This window comes from Mytilus californianus, unplaced genomic scaffold (genome assembly GCF_021869535.1).
Source record: "Mytilus californianus isolate M0D057914Y unplaced genomic scaffold, xbMytCali1.0.p SCAF_1, whole genome shotgun sequence".
In the NCBI taxonomy this organism is placed as follows: domain Eukaryota; kingdom Metazoa; phylum Mollusca; class Bivalvia; order Mytilida; family Mytilidae; genus Mytilus; species Mytilus californianus.
Window position 1 is genome coordinate 98,929,922 of NW_026262581.1, and position 20,376 is coordinate 98,950,297.

At 30.7% G+C, this 20,376-nt stretch overlaps 1 protein-coding gene across 3 annotated transcripts in view; it reads left to right on the forward strand.

The window, feature by feature from the left end:
- Window positions 1–473: 473 nt before the first annotated feature.
- Window positions 474–20,376, forward strand: part of LOC127726947 (coiled-coil and C2 domain-containing protein 2A-like) — a 70,303-nt gene continuing 50,400 nt past the window's right edge. The window contains exons 1-9 of one of the 3 annotated variants that reach the window (XM_052234324.1): window positions 474–729; window positions 5,117–5,202; window positions 5,637–5,681; window positions 6,696–6,764; window positions 8,522–8,801; window positions 10,156–10,301; window positions 10,771–10,866; window positions 15,106–15,195; window positions 16,539–16,562. In XM_052234324.1, coding sequence (XP_052090284.1) covers window positions 5,125–5,202; window positions 5,637–5,681; window positions 6,696–6,764; window positions 8,522–8,801; window positions 10,156–10,301; window positions 10,771–10,866; window positions 15,106–15,195; window positions 16,539–16,562 — 828 coding nt within the window. In that variant the 5' untranslated portion in view covers window positions 474–729; window positions 5,117–5,124. The remainder of the gene's footprint in view (window positions 730–5,116; window positions 5,203–5,636; window positions 5,682–6,695; window positions 6,765–8,521; window positions 8,802–10,155; window positions 10,302–10,770; window positions 10,867–15,105; window positions 15,196–16,538; window positions 16,563–20,376) is intronic. The other 2 variants (XM_052234332.1, XM_052234336.1) reach the window with 2 other exon arrangements.

The window sequence follows — 20,376 nt, forward strand, 5'->3', positions numbered from 1 at the left end:
CCCCTAAACAAATATATATAATGATTGCATGTATTCTTGTATGTCTCTGAAAATATGCAGGTATATAATGGTGGTTTTACTAACTCTATTGGAAATACTTCTTGGCTATATCTCCTTTAAAATGATATTTTATTTGTCTTAACATCTTTCAAAATGACAAAATTATAGCTATCTAAAAACAACCACCCTAAATATTCCAGAATGAGACTGTTGATTTAACCGTTTTAAAAATGTTCCAATCAGTTGGTGAAATGTCTACATCTTTTAGTTTTAAAAGCAAACATTTCCATCTTCCTCAACCTATTCATTTTCTTTTTATTTGTAGGCAAAACAGAGATTGCTGGCCCGTTGTATTCAACGTAAAAATTCATAAAAAAAAATAACCGGTTTATAATTAAGTACGTTTTACCTGCAAAGTCATTTTCGGTAAATAGATGTATTATGGAGAGTTATGTCCCCTATTAGTGGTTCTTTACTTAGGAGGTTTTATAAGCGTAAACAACAAGTTCTGTCACGAAAAACCAAAATATTTTGCACGATTTCTTTAACAACTTGGTATCTTTTTTTTAAATTAGAATGTTTTAAATATTCTTAAAACATAATTTCAAGATCTATCTTAAACATACAGAGGCTTTTGGTGAAATAATGCATTCCATTAGTTGCTAAGAACGCAAAGTATTAGATTATATTTATCTACAGACTACAAGTTTGCGGTAAAAATCAGGGCAGGTAAGCACATTCTGCAAAACTGCGAAGAAACACATTTCATTAGAATGTATCTCCAATATACAGGTCATGATAAATTGGTTTAATATAGTTCCAGCCCCAAGTTGTTGCACCCCCAGTCTATTCTGTCCAAGCTCGGAACGTTTACTCTGATGCGATTATGTTTTCTGATTTGTGTGGACCATAGATGATCCGCTAATTGTCAAAAAATATCATAATGACCTAAGACTAAGAGCTATGTTTCCACATCTAATTCTGCCCATATATATATTTGGCTTGTGGTAAATAAAGTGAATAATAGCAATTGTAGTTATTTTAATATGAGGCAGGCATTACCTGTGAAAGGGGACGAAGTCTATGAATTATTTTTTTAATTCAAACATATTTTAACTTCAAAATCTGTTAAGAAACGGAGATACCGTAACGTTTCCGATTTTGGTTCTGTTGTTAGGGATTTTAGTTGTGACGTTATTTAAGTTATGACATCATATTCAATGTAAACAAAGAAACGCTATCATCAGGTAACGTTTTTTCATTTCAAATAATTGTGAAAAATGAAATTGGTATTGTGTTCCTTCCTATATTTTACTAAACTGATAAATTTATATTTTACTCAAAGAATCATGACAAACGAGACCGGAAGAAGGAAGTAGATTTCTGTGCAAATGCGGGAAAATAAAAAAGTCTGAAAAAAAAGTTAACTATTTTGAGTTCATTAGTAGAATGATTTTTTTGCGGGAAATTTTTAAAATTTAAAATTTAAATTTTTAAAATTTTTTTTTTAAATTTTTCTACCGTAATAGGGGACTTCGTCCCCTTATTAGAGTTAGGTTTCAGAATAATCTTGCAGTACATATGTAAATAGTTACTTCCAAACCGCAATTCTGCTATGAGACATATTGAGATATATGACTTATAATGTAAAAGGATTTGTTTCCAGTGGCGTAGCTTGCATTCTTTTATTACTGAGGCAGGGGGTCTGGGGTTGCAGCCCTCAGAAGCTGTTGAAGTTTTGCAATTTGAACAAGAAGAATCTATTAAATATTATAGCAGATGTTTTATTTTATTTCATCATAATAATATTAATATGCCTTACACTAAGTTATACTACAGATTTATTAGTTGATTACTGGTACCTACATCATTTTCAATCAACGGTTCAGATGAATACATAAATGTTCTCAAATACATTTACCACTATTTCAAATTGAATCCTTTCAGTGAACTCAGATTTCAATGAGAATAAAAGGAGATGGATATGAGGTATACTTAAATGACACAGCATGTCAAATAATACAGCTAAGAAACCATGTCAACTAACGCGTACAGAATTAAAAAAAAATCCAGATTTCAGCTAGCGCTTTACAAGTGGACGCAACAGCAAGATTCAAAACGTGCACTCTGCAATGATGATAATATGCTCTTGGTTGGATTTGCTGTATGCAGGTTTCAATACCAGAAACATTACCAGACATTACGCTAGCACCATTTCTTGATAAACTAAGAAATAGACACATGCTACATGTAAAACGTACCACGGCACTTTTAATGGTTGTGTTTCGCCCTGATATTTCTTGGAATGTCTTCAAATTCTTACATGATTTTCCCATTGTGAAAGTGACAACCGTTGAAGTACTAACGGAAACATTTTTGTTTTTCTGAAGTCTTCATAATAAATGAAAACAGTATTTGGTTGAAGTTTTTATATAGAAACAGACATATGTATGAACTAACAGACATATACCATATATGTCGCTGGAATAAATGACTCCTTCAAATATTTAAAATTCCCTGCTATGGAAAAACTATAAAATTTTAAAAAGCGAGTATAAACTTCAGAACAACATACAGATTATTAGTTTGTGCATGTTGATTAATGTATATTTTATTCTAATTTATATCAAAGTGAATGAAACTCAGTACTAATTTGTAGTACTACACATATTAGAGAAAATGTCAACACACAACGATGTTTCAATTTTAGACATTACCGGTTGAATATGAGGGTTTGAATGGGGACTTCAAATATTTATTTTAATCCTTTTTGTCCATAATTTGATTTCCTTTCTTTTATATTTAAGCACCATTTTAAATCTCTATTCTTTTAAGTTTAAAATAATTTCAGGGCATTTTTTGTATTCTGTAAACCTCACCCAGACCCTCATATACTAGATATTATTCTCACACAAAATTAATAATTTACCGGGTCGTGAAATGGATCATCATCTATTCTACTGATTTTGCTTGGGGTAGGATTAAAATTTTTCAGGTTCAATTGTGTCGATTTCTTTTGACTCCGACATATTTAAAAAACTACCGCAAAGGGGTCGGGATTTCCGGAGGGAAATGTTTCCATAAGTCTTGCATAACTCCCAAAGGATATGAATCAATAACGGCAACAAGACGATATATACAAGTTGGTTTAGTAGCGAGTCTTATGCATTTTGTGAAAAAACAGTTTTTTAGCTCACCTGGCCCAAACGGCCAAGTGAGCTTTTCTCATCACTTGGCGTCCGTCGTCGTTAACTTTTACAAAAATCTTCTCCTCTGAAACTACTGGGCCAAGTTTGGTCAAATTTGGCCACAATCATTATTGGGGTATCTAGTTTAAAAAATGTGTCCGGTGACCCGGCCAACCATCCAAGATGGCCACCATGGCTAAAAATAGAACATAGGGGTAAAATGTAGAGTTTGGCTTATATCTCTGAAACCAAAGCATTTAGAGCAAATCTGACAGGGTAAAATTGTTTATCAGGTTAAGATCTATCTGCCATGAAATTTTCAGATTGCTGCCCCTGAATTGGTAATATTAAGGAAATTTTGCCGTTTTTGGTTATTATCTTGAATATTATTATAGATAGAGATAAACTGTAAACAGCAATAATGTACAGCAAAGTAAGATCTACAAATAAGTCAACTTGACCAAAATGGTCAGTTGACCCCTTAAGGAGTTATTGCCCTTTATAGTCAATTTTTAACCATTTTTCGTAAATTTTTGTAATCTTTTACAAAAATCTTCTCCTCTGAAACTACTAAAACAAATTTAACCAAACTTGTCCACAATCATCATTAGGGTATCTAGTTTAAAAAATGTGTCTGATGACCCCGCCCGTGAACCAAGATGGCTGACATGGCTAAAAAATAGTACATAGGGTAAAATGCAGTTTTTGGCTCATATCTCTGAAACCAAAGCATTTAGAGCAAATCTGACCAGGATAAAATTGTTCATTAGGTCAAGATCTATCTGTCCTGAAATTTTCAGACCAATCAGGCAACACGTTATTGGGTTGCTGCCCCTGAATTAGTAATTTTAAGAAAATTTTGCAGCTTTTGGTTATTATCTTGAATATTATTATAGAAAGAGATAAACTGTAAACAGCAATAATGTACAGCAAAGTAAGATCTACAAATAAGTAAACATGACCAAAATTGTCAATTGACCCCTTAAGGAGTTATTGCCCTTTATAGTCAATTTTTTACAATTTTCATAAATTTTGTAAATTTTTGTAAATTTTTACAAAATATTTTCCACTGTAACAACTGGGCCAAGTTCATTATAGATAGAGATAATTGTAAGCAGCAAGAATTTTCAGTAAAATAAGATCTACAAACACATCACCATCACCAAAACACAATTTTGTCATGAATCCATCTGTGTCCTTTGTTTAATGTGCACATAGACCAAGGTGAGCGACACAGGCTCTTTAGAGCATCTAGTTTATTTTTTTTTAATTATTTTTTACCGAGGCAACTGCCTCTGTTGCCTCAATGTAAGCTATGCCTATGTTTTCACCTTTAATGAGTAGGGACGATGATGCAGTACAGCCAAACCTGTATTAAGCAGTCACTCTTGGGAAGTATCAAAAGTGACTGCCCAAGAGAGGTGACCTTTTAAATGAGGTTCTGAATCATTATGATTCCTACACTGGGCGGGATCAGGGCAAATTGTTTTAGTATTTTCAATTGGTAGAGTTCTTTCTTGCGGCAGTGAAATAAAAAAAAATGGCGGATTCCAGCGCTGTAAATTAGAAGAACTAACGGGACTCTCTGCCTTTCAGACAACCCAACTTTGAGAGTTTTTTTGGGGGGTTTATGTACACGTAGCTCAATCCTAAAAGAGCGGCGAAAAATTCCAAAGGAATATTCTAACTCATAATGGGCAGACAAACTGACAACTCCCTGGCAAAAAAAATCAAGTCTACATAACACAACATAGAAAACTAAGAACTGACCAACACAAACCCACTTTTCTGTGAAAGCTATATGGACTATCTGACTATTTATTTTCATTTTTTAAAATTTTTTTGACCATTGTATTATCTCTCCTTCTTTAAGGATGAATGTTTTATGGTTGCAAATTTTAGTATTTTTCAATTTTTTTATGATGTAGATTCCCCAATGGACAAGCGTAAGAAGAAAGACAGATTGCTGGTACCAGGAGATGACGACATGGATGGAGTCAGTAATCCAGTCATGGTATGCATATGTATTTATAGGAGACTCATTTATGTTTTCTGAAAATAAAAATTCATCTAGGATATACATTTATATATCTTGTAAAATAAGAGACATTGATATGCAATTTAAAATTTGATACACGTTTAGTGGAATTAAAATGATTTTTCCTTCATTTTATTGCACACTTTTTACTTACATGATAGTTACATCTCCTTTTATTTATACTTTTAAACCAGTAAAAGGAATGAGTACATACTGAATATTTTAAACATTATGTATGATTAAAGATTATACATTTATATATTTACATCATTTGTTCTGATAAATTTTGTTTGATTTAAAATATATTTTTCTTTAAAAACTACAAGTAGCCTAAAATGTTTTATTCCTATTTTTGCTTTTCCTTTAATTTTCAGGAAGGATTATTAATTGACAATATTTGACATTTTCAGGAGGAAGAAGCGATGGGGCCCAGTGGAGGAGAATCATCAGCTGAGGTACTGTTTAAAAGCAATGTCGTAATAATAAATTATTAGGTTGTTTTTCTATACTAGCAAAAAAAACACTTTAATAGTCAGAAAATTTAGTTGTGAAAACAAGGAAAAATCTTGTAAACAATTTTTACATCTTGAACACATGTTTGCAGAAAAAAAATCTATATATGACAACTTTTTTCAGCTATTTTAACTGATTGCATGGATTTAGAAAGTCTTTACAAATGGGGAAATATAGATTATAAAAAATAAAGACATGTGGTTTCATTGCCAATAAAATAACTTTCTTCTAGAGTTCAAATGAGGAAGATAAAAGCAGTTATAGGTCATCGTACATCCTTCAACAATGAGAAAAACAACTCTAACCATATAGTCAGCTTTAAAAGGTCCAGACATGAAAAATTTGAAATAATTCAATTGAGAAAAACTAACAGCCTAGTTCATACAATACAATTTACAAAAAACAAATATGACAGACATGAACCAGTGACAACCACTGAATTACAGGCCCTCAACTTGAGGCAGGCACTTAAAGAATGTGGTGGATTTAATTATAATTTTGAGCACTCAACACTCCCCTAACTTGTAAAAGTGGTGATACAACACAACATAAGAACAAACTGTAAAAATCAGTTACAAATGAATAAACTCAATAGATCAGTACAAAGCACAAAAGAAGGCATACATAAAAATCTATAGACACAAAACTGTTTGTTAATTGTTTTGTCAACATTAACTAAAGATATCATTGCATGGATTTGGACAGTCTTTACAAATATGGAAAACATAGAAAACTGTATTCAGATACAAATGCATTTGTTTTATTAATATAAACTAAATATAACTTATACCAAGCTAAATGATTTAAAATAAATCTATCTTTCCAATAAGAGTTAACTCCCCTGTTTACAGTTATAGTTATATGGCTTGACTAGCAATTTTTATAAGAATAAAAAAAGTTGATCTGAGAATTTTTCTTCCTGTGTTGTATTCTAATGTATCATTTTTGATTTGTAGACTGAAGCCATGGAAGCAGATGCGCTTGTAAAAGACCTGAAAACAAAACATAGAAGAAAACAAAAAGAGGTAAGTGATAAATTTGTTACTGTTTATATGTAGTGAAGAAATATTTTACCTGGAAAAATACAGTATTAAACATCAATCTACTTGAAGAGTTTCAAGCATGATTTAAATAGTAAATACTTTTAAGTCAAAACTATTTTTTTTGACTTAGTTGAACATAAAGGAGAAATATTTTTGACAGTATAAGGCATCATGTTATCAGATAAAATATGAAACTTGCATCTCCCTTTTTTAACAACTATCTTTTTTTTATTTTTACCTCACATTGCCTTTTGAGCTCACCTGGCTCAAAAGGGGAAGGGGGGAATGCTCAGAATTTTAAGATCTATCTATTTTCTGTTGGCACTAAAATTATCTTGAAGTGAGTTATTTGCCTTGAATGATGATTTTGGACTAACTTTTAAAGTTTGTGCCTATTAAGGAATTATTCCCCTTAAATGACAATTTTTTTGATTCAACTTTTTTGCTACTTATCATTTAAACTATAATAGATAGGTAAAAACTGTGCACTGCAAAAAATACAATAGCTACGAAAAAAAACATAACTGATCAATAAAGGTAAAGATGAATATCAAAATGGCATATTATTTTTTTTTTTTATCATAAACAAATTCTTCAGGTTGCAATTCTGTAAATATAGACAATGCAATTTCCCATAGGCACTCCCCTTGCGGCTAAAACTGTGACACTTTTACTATGAAGTTTCGTGAAAAATAATATCCCAGAACGGAAAGTTTATATGCACTACTATTTTATTCAAAGGTTAAAATATAGGGCTGTGCGGCATATTTTCAACATTTATATGCCCTGAACTTCTATGAGTTATTAAACTTATACTAAAATGCTATATAACCCTTACCTTCATATTTGGACCTCCTAAGAATTAAAATTTAGGCGCTACCATGTTTTTCTGTACTGGTTACATTCCCAAGTGATGTCTCTATGAGATGAAACACAGAGATCATAAATGGGAACCAGTACATTATCAAATTAACATATCTATGAATATTATATATCTCCCCAAAAGAGGCGTGCTTTGAGAAACAGCTGTATTTACAAAGTGCAACCTTTATTGCACTTTCTAAATGTTAACAACTGCCCTATATAGTATATTCATTCTATATAGGTTTAGCTTTGTGACATATTTTTACCAAGTGAGCGATTCAGGCCCTTAGGAGCCTCTTGTTTAGAAAAAAAATTTTTTGGTAAAATTTTGTTTTTAAAATATTTTTTTTGGAAAAATACTTAGAGCTGTTTAAATTTTTGACTATTGTATCATATACGCCAGAGTTGATTATTCATTGTGCATTTTGAAAATAAAGATATTTTGCTACAAATGTATTTTACAAAGTGACCTTTCTGCACTGAAGTACCAGATTATATAAGCCTGTTCGTTATTATCAATAAAATTAGGTTAACCTTGAAAGGCTTCAAAAAGTTTACTATTTTTGCAATTTCATGGGCTAAATAATGGCTCTTATAGCTCCTATGATAACAACAACATTAAGAAACTTGTGACAGGAAATTTGAAATTCAACTTGGCACCAAGAGAAATATACCTGAAATTTAAATGCTTGTTTCCCCAATAGCTGTGTATCAGAAAACCTTGTGTAGCATGTGACATGTGACAGATATAATGTAAGCCAAAGTGAAGACTATGTTGATATTTTATACAGATACATAGTTATCTTTCATGAACTGATAAACTTTAAGAAAAACAACAATAAATCAATCCATAATTTTTTACAATATACTTTCAGCTATCAAAGGTGATATCTCCTAAAGATGATTTAGCTACAGAAATGAAGACCATCAAAAAGAAGAGCAGAGAGAAAATTGAGGAAGCTGAAAGACAGGAGGAAGAAGAGGCTACAATGGAGGTAGCTGATGATGGTACTGTACCTATGCCTCCTGATACTTTAGATGGACAAGGTACAGAAACAGTTGTTACATTTAGAGAGGAACCAGAAGAAGCAGAACCAGAAGAAGTAGAAGAAGATCCAGTTAAACGTTTGAAAAAGAAGAAAATTGAAGAAGAAGGTATACACTGTAATTTTGTTTACCATTTTCAGAAAAATGGGGTTAAAGGGAGAAGTGAATCATATCTCCTTGTCATATGCTTCCCTGTTTGGAGAACTGGTCCACAGCAAGATTTTAAGACTTTTCTTCAATATCCAAATGAAATATTTCTTTTGATTTCTCAAGTTTGGTGAACTCTAGATGAAAAAAACTGAAAATAGTACTTGAAACATGAAGTAAAATATTGATTGTTTTAAACCAATACTAGTAATAAGATTAACTATTTAATACGAGGAAGTATTTTATTGTTTTACCGTGCATTTTCTACAGGTCCTAAACCTTTCAAGTATGTAGCATGAATTAAGACAGAACTCTGATAATGTTTGAAGTAAACCAAGCTAAACTTCAACATGATTTATTTATTAGTTGTAATTGGCTTTGAACTGGCCTTCAGTAACTGTGAATAAAATGGTACTTTTTGTCCTTTGTCTTTATGTTAACTGCTTTTTTGTGCTGTGTGCCAATCTGATGAGTCAAGTCATTTTCCGCAGATTCTTACAGTTGGTTCTTATGTTGTGCTGTGAAACTACTGTCCTAAGTAAAGCAGAGGGTTGATTACAAAAATGCTTAACCCTACCACATTCAATATATGCCTGTCCCAAGTCAGCAACCTGTAATTCAGTGGTTGTACTTGGTTGCTCTTTCTCACATTTGTTTTTCATTTATTGCTTTGTCATAAATAAGGCTTTCTCCTCTGAATTGTATCACATTTTGTCATGACATGGCCTTATGTACCTGACTATAAGATATAGGTTTTGCATAGTTGAAGGCTGTACAGTGACCTTTAATTGCTTACATGCACATCATTTGGACTCTGGTGGATAGTTTTCTCATTTGCAATCATATCCCTTCTCCTTATTTATTCTATGAACAAGTGGCTACCTTAGAAAAATGAATTAAAAATGATTATTAGGACATATAACAAGATGGTTTCAATAAAAGAAACTGTGGTTAGTAATTATTTAATTTCATCTTGGAAATAAATGGTATCATCCAAAATTTTACAATTTTACTTTGTGTAACCTACTAACATGTATAAAGTAGACAAGACAGATTCCCATTTATAAACATTGTCTGACATAAAAAAAATTTCAAGGAAATGTCAACATTTATTTGAATATCAATGAGCCAAACAAATTACAAAACAAATGCATGCTTCATTCTTGTGCATGATACTACAGTAATACACAGCATGTTAACCTTTTATAACTTTCTCTCAACAAAGATATCAACCAGTTGTTATCAATCTAAAATTATATTGTAAACATTAATTTTATTTGTGCAGTTAATAATTAGTTATTTTTTTAATTTCAAGTTCAAGCTTTCCCTACAGAAGAGGCTCCTGAGGAGCCTCCTGCTGAAGAACCTGAACCTGAGCCACCAGCTCCTGCTGAGGAGACTAAAACTCCAAGAGGAAGGTCACTGAAAGATAAATTGAAGAGTAGATTGGCAAAAGCAAAGGTTTGGACAAATTAATGTGAACAGTCCTCATCTTAGCTTTATTGTTTGTTTGCTTAATGTACCTTGACTAAAGAAAAAGAAAATGAAAAAGCAAACTTTAGTCCACAAAAAACTTCACAAATAATAAATAACTAAACATTGAGAAAAAACATACCAAAAAAACTGGGTTTAAACATTCCTGATGAAGGTAAATTAAAAAAAAAAACTCTGAACACACCAAAATTTATAAAGTGTTGTTTTCATTATGTTAGTATTAACCTTAGTGATATTTCAAGCTAGATTTTAGTTATATATATATTGGGTTAAAGATATGCAGAAATGTTTGTATAGTTTATGACAAAAAAGCTATATATAACATATTCTATTCATTTATTAATCTAATTTGTACTTTTTTAGATTTAGAAACAAGTTTACTTTTAGACATCAACATATACAGTTTGCACTCAGAATAATATTTTGTTTATAACAGGAAGAAGCAGAAGAAGAACAACAGCAACAAGAAGAGAAAGAGAGAACAGAGAGAAGGTTGAAAAGACAAAAAGACCAGAAAGACAGATTTCAGGAGGTAAACACAAGAAGTTTAATAGAATAAACAATGGTATTAATAAATGAAGAGATTTGAAGCTGAATGGGTTTTGTAGAAATCTAAAAAAAACATTAAATTTTATTTTTGTTATACAGTAGTTTATTACAGAGTTTTATGCACTTTTAGCACTTCTTACTTGGTTACTATATATACCATATAATAGTAAGAAAGGACTGCCTAGTAGCCAAAAAAACCAATAAATTTTACATAAAAATCTAATGCATATTAAAGCAGTCTGGGATAGCATTTATTAGACATCGCTAAGTTTGTTAAACCTTCACTAATTTTTTGGAATCTTTGAAATAAGCTCCTTCAAGAACAATAAAAAATTTGATTTTAAAATTTTTTTTTTTCTGCATTTAACTTATACATGAACTTTTTGTCAATCAACATTACAAGTTTACATTGACATAAGCAATTGCTGGTGAGACACCAGGATCTACAGAACCCTTTACAATTTTTTTTACAATTCTTGACATTTAAAACACAGCTGTTGATAGAAAATATTAGAATTTTCCCCTTTTGAGAAAAGTTGGTTTAAATGCAATTGGTTTCAGTTGTAAAAGATAAAACCCTCATTCAGATTATTCATTCATCATTTTTTCATTTTAATATATATCATGGTAGTACATAGTTCAAAATAGTTACATGTTTTCATTGGCTATGAAAGCTTGTGAAATCATTATATGGTATACATAATAGCCAACAGAAAAATACTTGATGAAAAGTGCACAATTACTTTAAAGTTAATCCCTATTTTCTTTTTCTTCAAATGAAAATATGATTATTTTATCTCGCATGCACATGATATTTAATAATTATAAATGTCAAGATGAGAACAATAATAGTCTCAAATAGAAAAGTACTGTAAGAGTACATTTTGTTGTAGTTTCAATTGATCTATTATTTATATTTATATGGAAAATATAACATAAACAGAGGTAATCTTTGTAATGGAATTTAATTGTTAACCTGGCGGTATTTTATCATACAAAGGAGTTAACGGGAAGTAAAATGACAATGTGGTTAAGGTACTAGGTTAACATTAAGTGCGCTGTTCACACGTACCAAGTTATCGTCCAACACTATCTAGTATCTTATCATGATCAATCACACAAATTAACTTTATTTACAAACAAAAGAAATGTCTTGTTAAATAGTTTAATTAGGTGATAGAGGACATGTCGATCGATGGCTTGTAGTATTTTAACATCTAGTCTTTTAACTTTTGATTTGATTATCTTGTGAATGGACGCCTTGAATATATGAACCATATTTCGCAGACAATGGATGGTATTTATGGGAATTTACATGCCTTTATTTACAAATTAAAAAATTTAATTCATAGATTTTATCATCTGAAATTATTAAATCTGTGTACCTTTAAATATCCTATAAATACCTGATCAACCTGGCAGCTATTATGTCTTTGATGTGTTGAAAACTAATTATAATCTGATTTATTAATTGATCCATTTCCCACAGTCTGAGGTAATGTAGGAGTGTCTTTGTATGCTAGCTCCACCCATTCATTTAAATCATATTCCTAATGAAATGGGACACATCATCATTATCATAAAAAATTGGTCTACAGTTTTAATAAGCAAAAAAAAAATCATTTTTCATGGTTTTTGCTAACAGCCAGGATTATGCAGATTTTAATTTTTAATGGGACAATGTGAAATTGTTTGAGCTAATATTACATTTAATAATTTAAGGCTAAAATGGTGTTCAGTTGTGCATACATTTTAATGTTTAAGGAGAGTGGAACTAGCTAGTTTTGCATCATAAGTGTCAATTTATAATTTGTGTTTTTTCTTCTTAACATGCATTAGTACATAATGAGTGTTCATTATAGGAAATAACTAGAAAGTGTAACATTTGCATTGTAAATATTTCAGTAATGTTGCATTTTTTACCTATTGAGGCATAAATCAAACACACCTGTATTTTTTCTTACCATTATGAAACATTTTAAAGATTAGTTGCAGTATTGACAAACCTATCTAATAAATGGATATATTATATATTTAAAAGCTTTGATATTGCCATATAGTAGAAAACTGACTTGAGTAATCACTTCACCTTACTTTTTAAAAGATTATTTGTCTGTAAGAACATCTTTTGTGATTTATTTGAACTGTCATGAAGGACTACCTGTTAAACACACCCAGCCAAAAGTTTTGCCTAACTGTTTATTTGTAGCATAGATTGAAAGTTTGCCTCAATGATAGAACAAAATCCAACGTTTCATCAATATTCATGCATACCAACTAAGTTAAAAGACCAGATTCCTTCAAAAAATATCTGACATTCATTACCAAAAATTATTTTTGAATGATCTGCCCTTATGTTTACCGCTGATTATTTCTATCAACAGAAAAACAAAAGTAGATTGATCATGTGACTTTTTTTATGCCCCTGCCTTATGCCCCCGCCGTAGCTGAGGGGGCATTAAGTTTTACCCTTGTCTGTACTGTCCGTCCCGTCTGTCATGTACTTTAGTTTGCCTCAACCAAATGTTATAAAATTTATACACAATGCTTATTACCACAAAACACAGATCAAATTTGAAATTGGGTGGCGTCACTTTTACCGTTCATGAGTTATGCCCCTTTATTAACATAAAAATTGCTGAATTTTTCGTTTCTGTTCTCTTACTTAAGTTTGCCTAAACCAAATGTTTTAAAACTTATACACAATACTTATTACCACAAAACACAGATCAAGTTCGAAATTGGGTTGCGTCATTTACCATTCATGAGTTATGCCCCTTTATAAAAATAAAAATTGCAGAATTTTTCGTTTCTGTTCTCTATCTTTAGTTTGCCTCAACCAGATGTTATTGAACAGTAAGTGCACTCAAACCTGCAAGCAATTTCTAATGACAACATGTAGAAATATATATGTCATTAACTTTAAAAGAAAAGAAAATGTCAATAATTAGTACATTGACTCATGCATCTTTATAAGCGGGGGCATCTGTGGCGAGTAGACACATTCTCCATATATTTTTGAGTAATTTATGTGGCAAATCTATAGAATATCAAAGATAAACTTTTAGTTTGAGCTATTGAATAGTAAGTTAATATCTATATGTAATAATTATCAAAATATTATAAAGGATTACATTTTGATAAGTATATATATTAAAAAGAATCCTAATTTAAAATTTGAATAATTAAAACAATAGAAAAAAACCTTGATTAATTCAAATAAGAAAAACAAAATTCTGTTGGATGTTTATTTTTTTTGATTTCTAACATTTGATAATGCTATGTAATAGTAATCATCCCATAATAATTTTTAGTATATTTTTCTGTTGTTTCTTTATTCATATGGTAAACCAAAATTACATCTTTTATGTAGCATCTCTTCGTAGTTTGGTTTAGTTTACTTACATATTGGCTGTCTTAAGTCAGAAAAATGTTGGATCTCCATGACAGATGACTTGTCTTAAAAGACTGTCTTCCTTTGTGGAAGGGTCACAAGACAGATTCCATTGTATAAACAGAAATTATTCCTTGTTCAGTATTTTGAGAAATTGAAATATCAAAAAGTATTGCAAACATCAGCATTTAAATATAGGAGATCTCTGTTAACAAAAGAGCTTTTCAGTCTTTTCTGTTTGGTTAGAAGGAGGCTGTAGTAATATGATTATATGTATGTATAGTTATTTAGTGCTACTTTAGATTTCTCTCGTTTATAAGTTTTCTGATAATTTCAAACATGATGTTTATTGATTTTAGGTTTGTTAAATGTTCAGTGGCAAATTTAGACATGTTTTAGTTACTGATAGCATAGAATTCATATATGATTATTCTTAGTTGACAGTTTGAATGCAATACATTATCATTTACATATGCTTTTTACACTTGTAGATTTAGCTAACAATATTTTATGCATTATTAAAATTAAATTATACACTCTATGGAGAAAAAAATATATACAATCAGAAAATTTTTTTGTCCTTTTTTATTCTTTCTTACACCAGCGACACCATCGAAGGATTCATTTTTTTATATAGAAAGTGAAATAAAATACTATAATCCTATAAAAAGATGAAGATTGTTTCTAATCAGTAGTGTTACCATTTAATTTCTTGTAAAACAGATGCTTTATTGCTCCATATATGGCAGTACCAAATTAGATTCTTTAGATTTTGTAAGATTTCAGTAGATCATAAAAAACTTGTAAATAGATTTTGGGATATTTTAGATGGATGAGACTGAAATAAGGAAATTTGAAGAAAAAAGAGAGAAAATGAAAGAAAGATGGAAGAAGAAGTTGATCCCAGAAAGAGAAAAGGTAAGAATTGACTTAAGGTATTGCTCATTCTGAATGTAAGCATATACAAAGTTATGTAGTATTTTTCATTATTAGCCATACTTTAGATATAGAGCAGAAAGATTTCCATTGATCAATTTAAAAAAATGGGTTTATTGATTGAGTTAATATAGTTATTTAATTGAGAAATACTTTTGTTTCTTACAAATCTAATTGCTTGTCTATTATGTGATGATGTTTCATTCTAACTCATGTTGGCTTTCATGGATCTTTACAAAAGTTTTACACAATGTTTGGTTCTGTTATGGTATTACTTTTTGATTTCAACATTTTTCAGAATTATTATTCTAGAGCTATAAGACTATGATCTTGACCATTGAAACAATTTTCAGCATGATAACTTAAGTTTGGTTTATTAGATCACTGCAAAATGTGAACACAACTTTCAGGTCAACGTAGAAAAGCTGCCTTTTGGCTTTAATGATTTTATAGATTTCTTTGTTATGGGTCTTTAATCATCAGAAATATAACAATTTATGCACATTGTGGTAGTTATTTTTATCAGAAGCCCTTTAATGTTTTAGATGAGGATGGGTATATCATGGGCTCACATCCCAGTTGTTTATTATATGATTTCCACCATTGTCATTGATTGAAGAGTCATTTTAATTCAAACTTATTTGAGAATTTCAGGTGAGAAGAGGCAATGTGATCCTTTTTGTGTAGTATGTGTTATTTGACATGACAAAATTTCTAAGTATATATGGTAAACAAAGATATCACTTAGACTTTCTATTTAGCAGCTTTGATTTGAAATTCAAAAAGGATTGTCAATCTATCCAATAACAATCTCATGTTCACAAGTCATAAGTCTCTTTGATATCTATTTCTATATTTTGATGCAACTGCCATCACCGGAGGGGGCATTAAGTGTTACCCTTGTTCGGCCATCCATCTGTACGTACGTCCCAAAATTTGTTTCAGTTTTCTATCTTTAGTTTGCCTCTACCAAATGTTATGAAACTTATACACAATGCTTATTACCACAAAACTCAGATCAAGTTCGAATTTGGGTGGCATCACTTTTACTGTTCTTGAGTGATGTCCCTTTATAATGTTATGTGTCCCATGGACACATTTCCCATTTATTTATTTTTGTCCGTCATTTTTTCTGTAAGCTTTCAAACATTTTGCTTTTAAGGAAATACAAAAAAAAAACTGCTGAAAATAGTTTCATTATTATAAGATGATGTTGTTAGTGTTGAGATGTGAGAGGCTGGTTTACCCCAATAGTGTTATGCTAATCAATATATATATATAAAAATTCACAGAGATATAAATTATGATGTGTTGTATTTGTTTAGAGAAAAGCTGAATTGAAAGACAAGGTAATATTTTGTAAATGAGAAGGAGGGCTTCTTGGTTAAGATGTCATTAAGGTTTATATGGGAAAGCTCGAGCTGCCATAATTTATGTAGATAATTTATTTCTTTAGAAATATTTTTGATTGATTGAATTTATTTTACTATGAATCCTTTAAAATAATAGACTGTGAATATTGAAATGTTATTGTTTTGATTTTTGTATAACATAATATTAAAGATAAAATAAAAATACAATATTTCAAATTTATTATTTTTTCATAATTTAAATACTGTTATCAAGATTTGACAGTTCATTGCAGTACATGTATAATCTTTTTACAGTTCAGAAGAAAATCTGACATCAAATTAACCTAAAGATGTTCTCAAGAATTCAACTGACATCAAATTAACCTAAAGATGTTCTCAAGAATTCAACTTTATAATTACTTAAAACAAATACCGGTATTTGCATATTTAAAGTTTTGGGACTTTTATCTAACTTATGCTTATTAAAGAAATTTAAAAATCCTAAGGTGCAAACTAATTTTTTTTTACAAACCATGAAGCTCTCTTTCATTTCTAGAGAAACTACAAATCCTATGTGTTTTAACACCAGGACAGGAACCTCTGATACACTTTACTGCTTCAGCAAGTTTTGTTATTGCATGAGGATGCACATTTTTAGGAAAATTAGTGATTGCTCCCAAAGAATTACACAGCGCACACAACCCACTGTGATGCTCTCAACATTGTTTAATGTGTGTGTGTGTGTGTTAAGATGAGACATTATGGTAACACATTTTACACTACACCTACACAAGAACTCACATGCCACCTAAAGCTTTACCCAGTAATCTTCTACCTGTATCTCCCATTTCCACTGTCTTAGCTTGACTTTTTACATTGAAGTTATGAATATAATGAAATGTTCTTCAGGTGTATGATAATGCATTTACATCTTCAGGTGTATGATAATGCATTTACATTCTTCAGGTGTATGATAATGCATTTACATTCTTCAGGTGTATGATAATGCATTTACATTCTTCAGGTGTATGATAATGCATTTACATCTTCAGGTGTATGATAATGCATTTACATTCTTCAGGTGTATGATAATGCATTTACATTCTTCAGGTGTATGATAATGCATTTACATTCTTTGTGTTACATTTCAATGCTTACAATTCATCCACTTTAGGACTAAGCAGAGGGGCGGTATTCAGGATTGAGCAGGGAATTTGGGAATAGCCCATTAATTTGTGACAAATTTGGGATTTGATTATTTTGAGATGCGTGAACAGACATTATTTTTACGGAAAGTCGGATTTTGGCATTTATTTTCTCCAGAATTCGGAATGAGACCCCTCCTTTCCCTCTCTTAGCATGACTTGTAGTTTGTATTTATATCAACTTATTCAGAATGATGCCAATTCTAATGCTGACTTAAAATGCTGAGAAAAAAATAAAAGAACAAAAAGTTAAGAACAAAGGAGTTGGTTCACTAATGACTTTTCTATGTATGGCAAAAATGTGGTGAAAATTCGATGAAAACATATGCTAAAATGTCCAAAAAAGATTTTCACCAGTTGTGTCATTAGTGACATATTTGTGACTTTATAATGGAGGTGAATTTCGTAAAATCCTGATTTTTGCAGAATTCTGCAAAATTTATAACAGTTTTCTGAAAAATTAACAGTGGCGCCACCCTTCGCCCACAAATATTTTTGCGGAAATATTCTTTATATTCCATATTCTTTTCTTTTCAACAAAAATTTCAATGGCGAGGGGTGGTGCCACATATAAACACATGAAAACAGGTGGAAAAAGTTGAATATTTCTAGGAAAATGGATGAAAATGAAATCTTCACTTAGTTTAGGCTAATATCTTTATAAATATGAAGCAGAAATACAATTTTTCTTATTATACTTTCAAATAGCATACATTTAGCAATACATACACATTATATTTACTTTAAGATTTAAAGTTAATTAAAACACACCTTTACAGGGCCGTTTAATGGGGTTCCTGGCTCTGCTCCTTTATATATGATATCATGTTTACATGTAAGCCCTACAATACAAGTTAGGTGTAAGTATAAAAGGATGGTTTTCCAAGGTGCATCTCTGCCTTACAGCCTCCACCAGTATGCCCTATTTTCTACTATATATGTAGTTTGTTGTAGCCTGTATAAACAGTGGGCCCCAGTGAACACATGGACCATCAAAGTGCTAAGATTGGAGAAAGACTTTTCTATGTATGGCAATCTATAGAATGCCAGTCGAGTCAATATTCTATGCTATACTGTGTGATCCATTTTCAAGTCCATCATTCATCAACTTATTGTTTACCGAATTCTTGCATCTTTCATGTAGGAAATATTTGTTGCATTTTTCACAGCATCATTAAATTTGGTATCAAGCTTTGTGTGATCATGATTTAGAGTGATATGTGTTCACATCCAGTGCTTATCAACTTTCTGTTTACCAAATACTTATAGCAGGGGTATCATAAATGAGTAGTAGCTTACAGTTCAACTTGTTGAATATAATTACCATTCTTATCGAGAATTTGTTTGCCTCATAAATTTGTGCATTTGCTCATAAAATAGCACAAACTGATCAAAGAAAAAATTACAGTAACAAATTTAAGAAGATATGGATTCAAAGTTAACTATAAAGTACCACTGGAATCATAAGACATACAGGTCATGCTACCATATATACAAAGTTTTAAAAAAGTGTGTCAGATCAATATTTGATGCTCACTTAATTTATATTTTTATTACACCAAGTGAAAAATAGCCTTTTTAAAGAATTCAATCAGTATAACAGAATAAATAATTTGCTAAGTCATTACAGTCTATTTATATATTTGTACACATGAAGTTTTAATGAGACTCCATCAGTAAATTAACTTCATTAATTTGTTTAATTGCTTTGTCAATATGCAGTTTAAAGCATTCCTTTGAACCATGTGGAGAATTATACAATTCATTGCTCGATAAAAAGATACTAAATTATATTTAGAAGTGAAAAACCACAACCCCTGCAAAGTACAATATTTGGTTTTAATAGTCTTTAAATTTTCTGTAATTGGAATAAATTTTAAATTGATTTAAACTTCTGGATTTAAATGTAAAATGTTTGCTGTGTAAATTGTTCAGACATAAGGAACAGTTTAAATCAACTGAAAGGTTTAAAGTGTAGTCTTTTCTACTAAAACTGATTACGCATGGAATGTTGAATTCAGTCTCACTCCTTGCAGCACCAGATAAACTTACCATTTCAAAATATCTTCCTCATGCAATATTGAGAATAAATCAACAATGTTTATCATCTTTAATGAGGGCCATGCACCAAGGGTGTGGTTAAGTAAGGAGTACAGATTGAAATTAAGTTGTTCTGGTTAGCTAGAGGAGAGCTACTGATGGGCTATTACGGTAACCAATCATTGTTATTCTAATTTTAAAGTTTGTCTGCTCTTTCTGTCTGTCGAGACTTTTTTTTATAGTGTATGAAGATGTTAAGGTAATTTTTTCTATCTAAGATAATAATCAAGTGTTACAGATTGATTTAGAATTGAAATATGGCCCTTGTTCTTGAAAAATCTTCGTATTCTTTACAGCAAAGTCAAACAAAGCTAATAATGTGGTGAATATTATACAGATGTAAACATTGGGGTTTCTGGACAAAATCTTTAGAGCAATATGGAATATCTTAACAACACTTGTCTTCATAATGTCCCTTCAGAAGAGGAAGAGCTTGTTGATATTTGGGTCAATAGGTCAAAGGTGAAGGTCAGAGCAGCTATTGATTGACTTTTAAAATTGCAGCA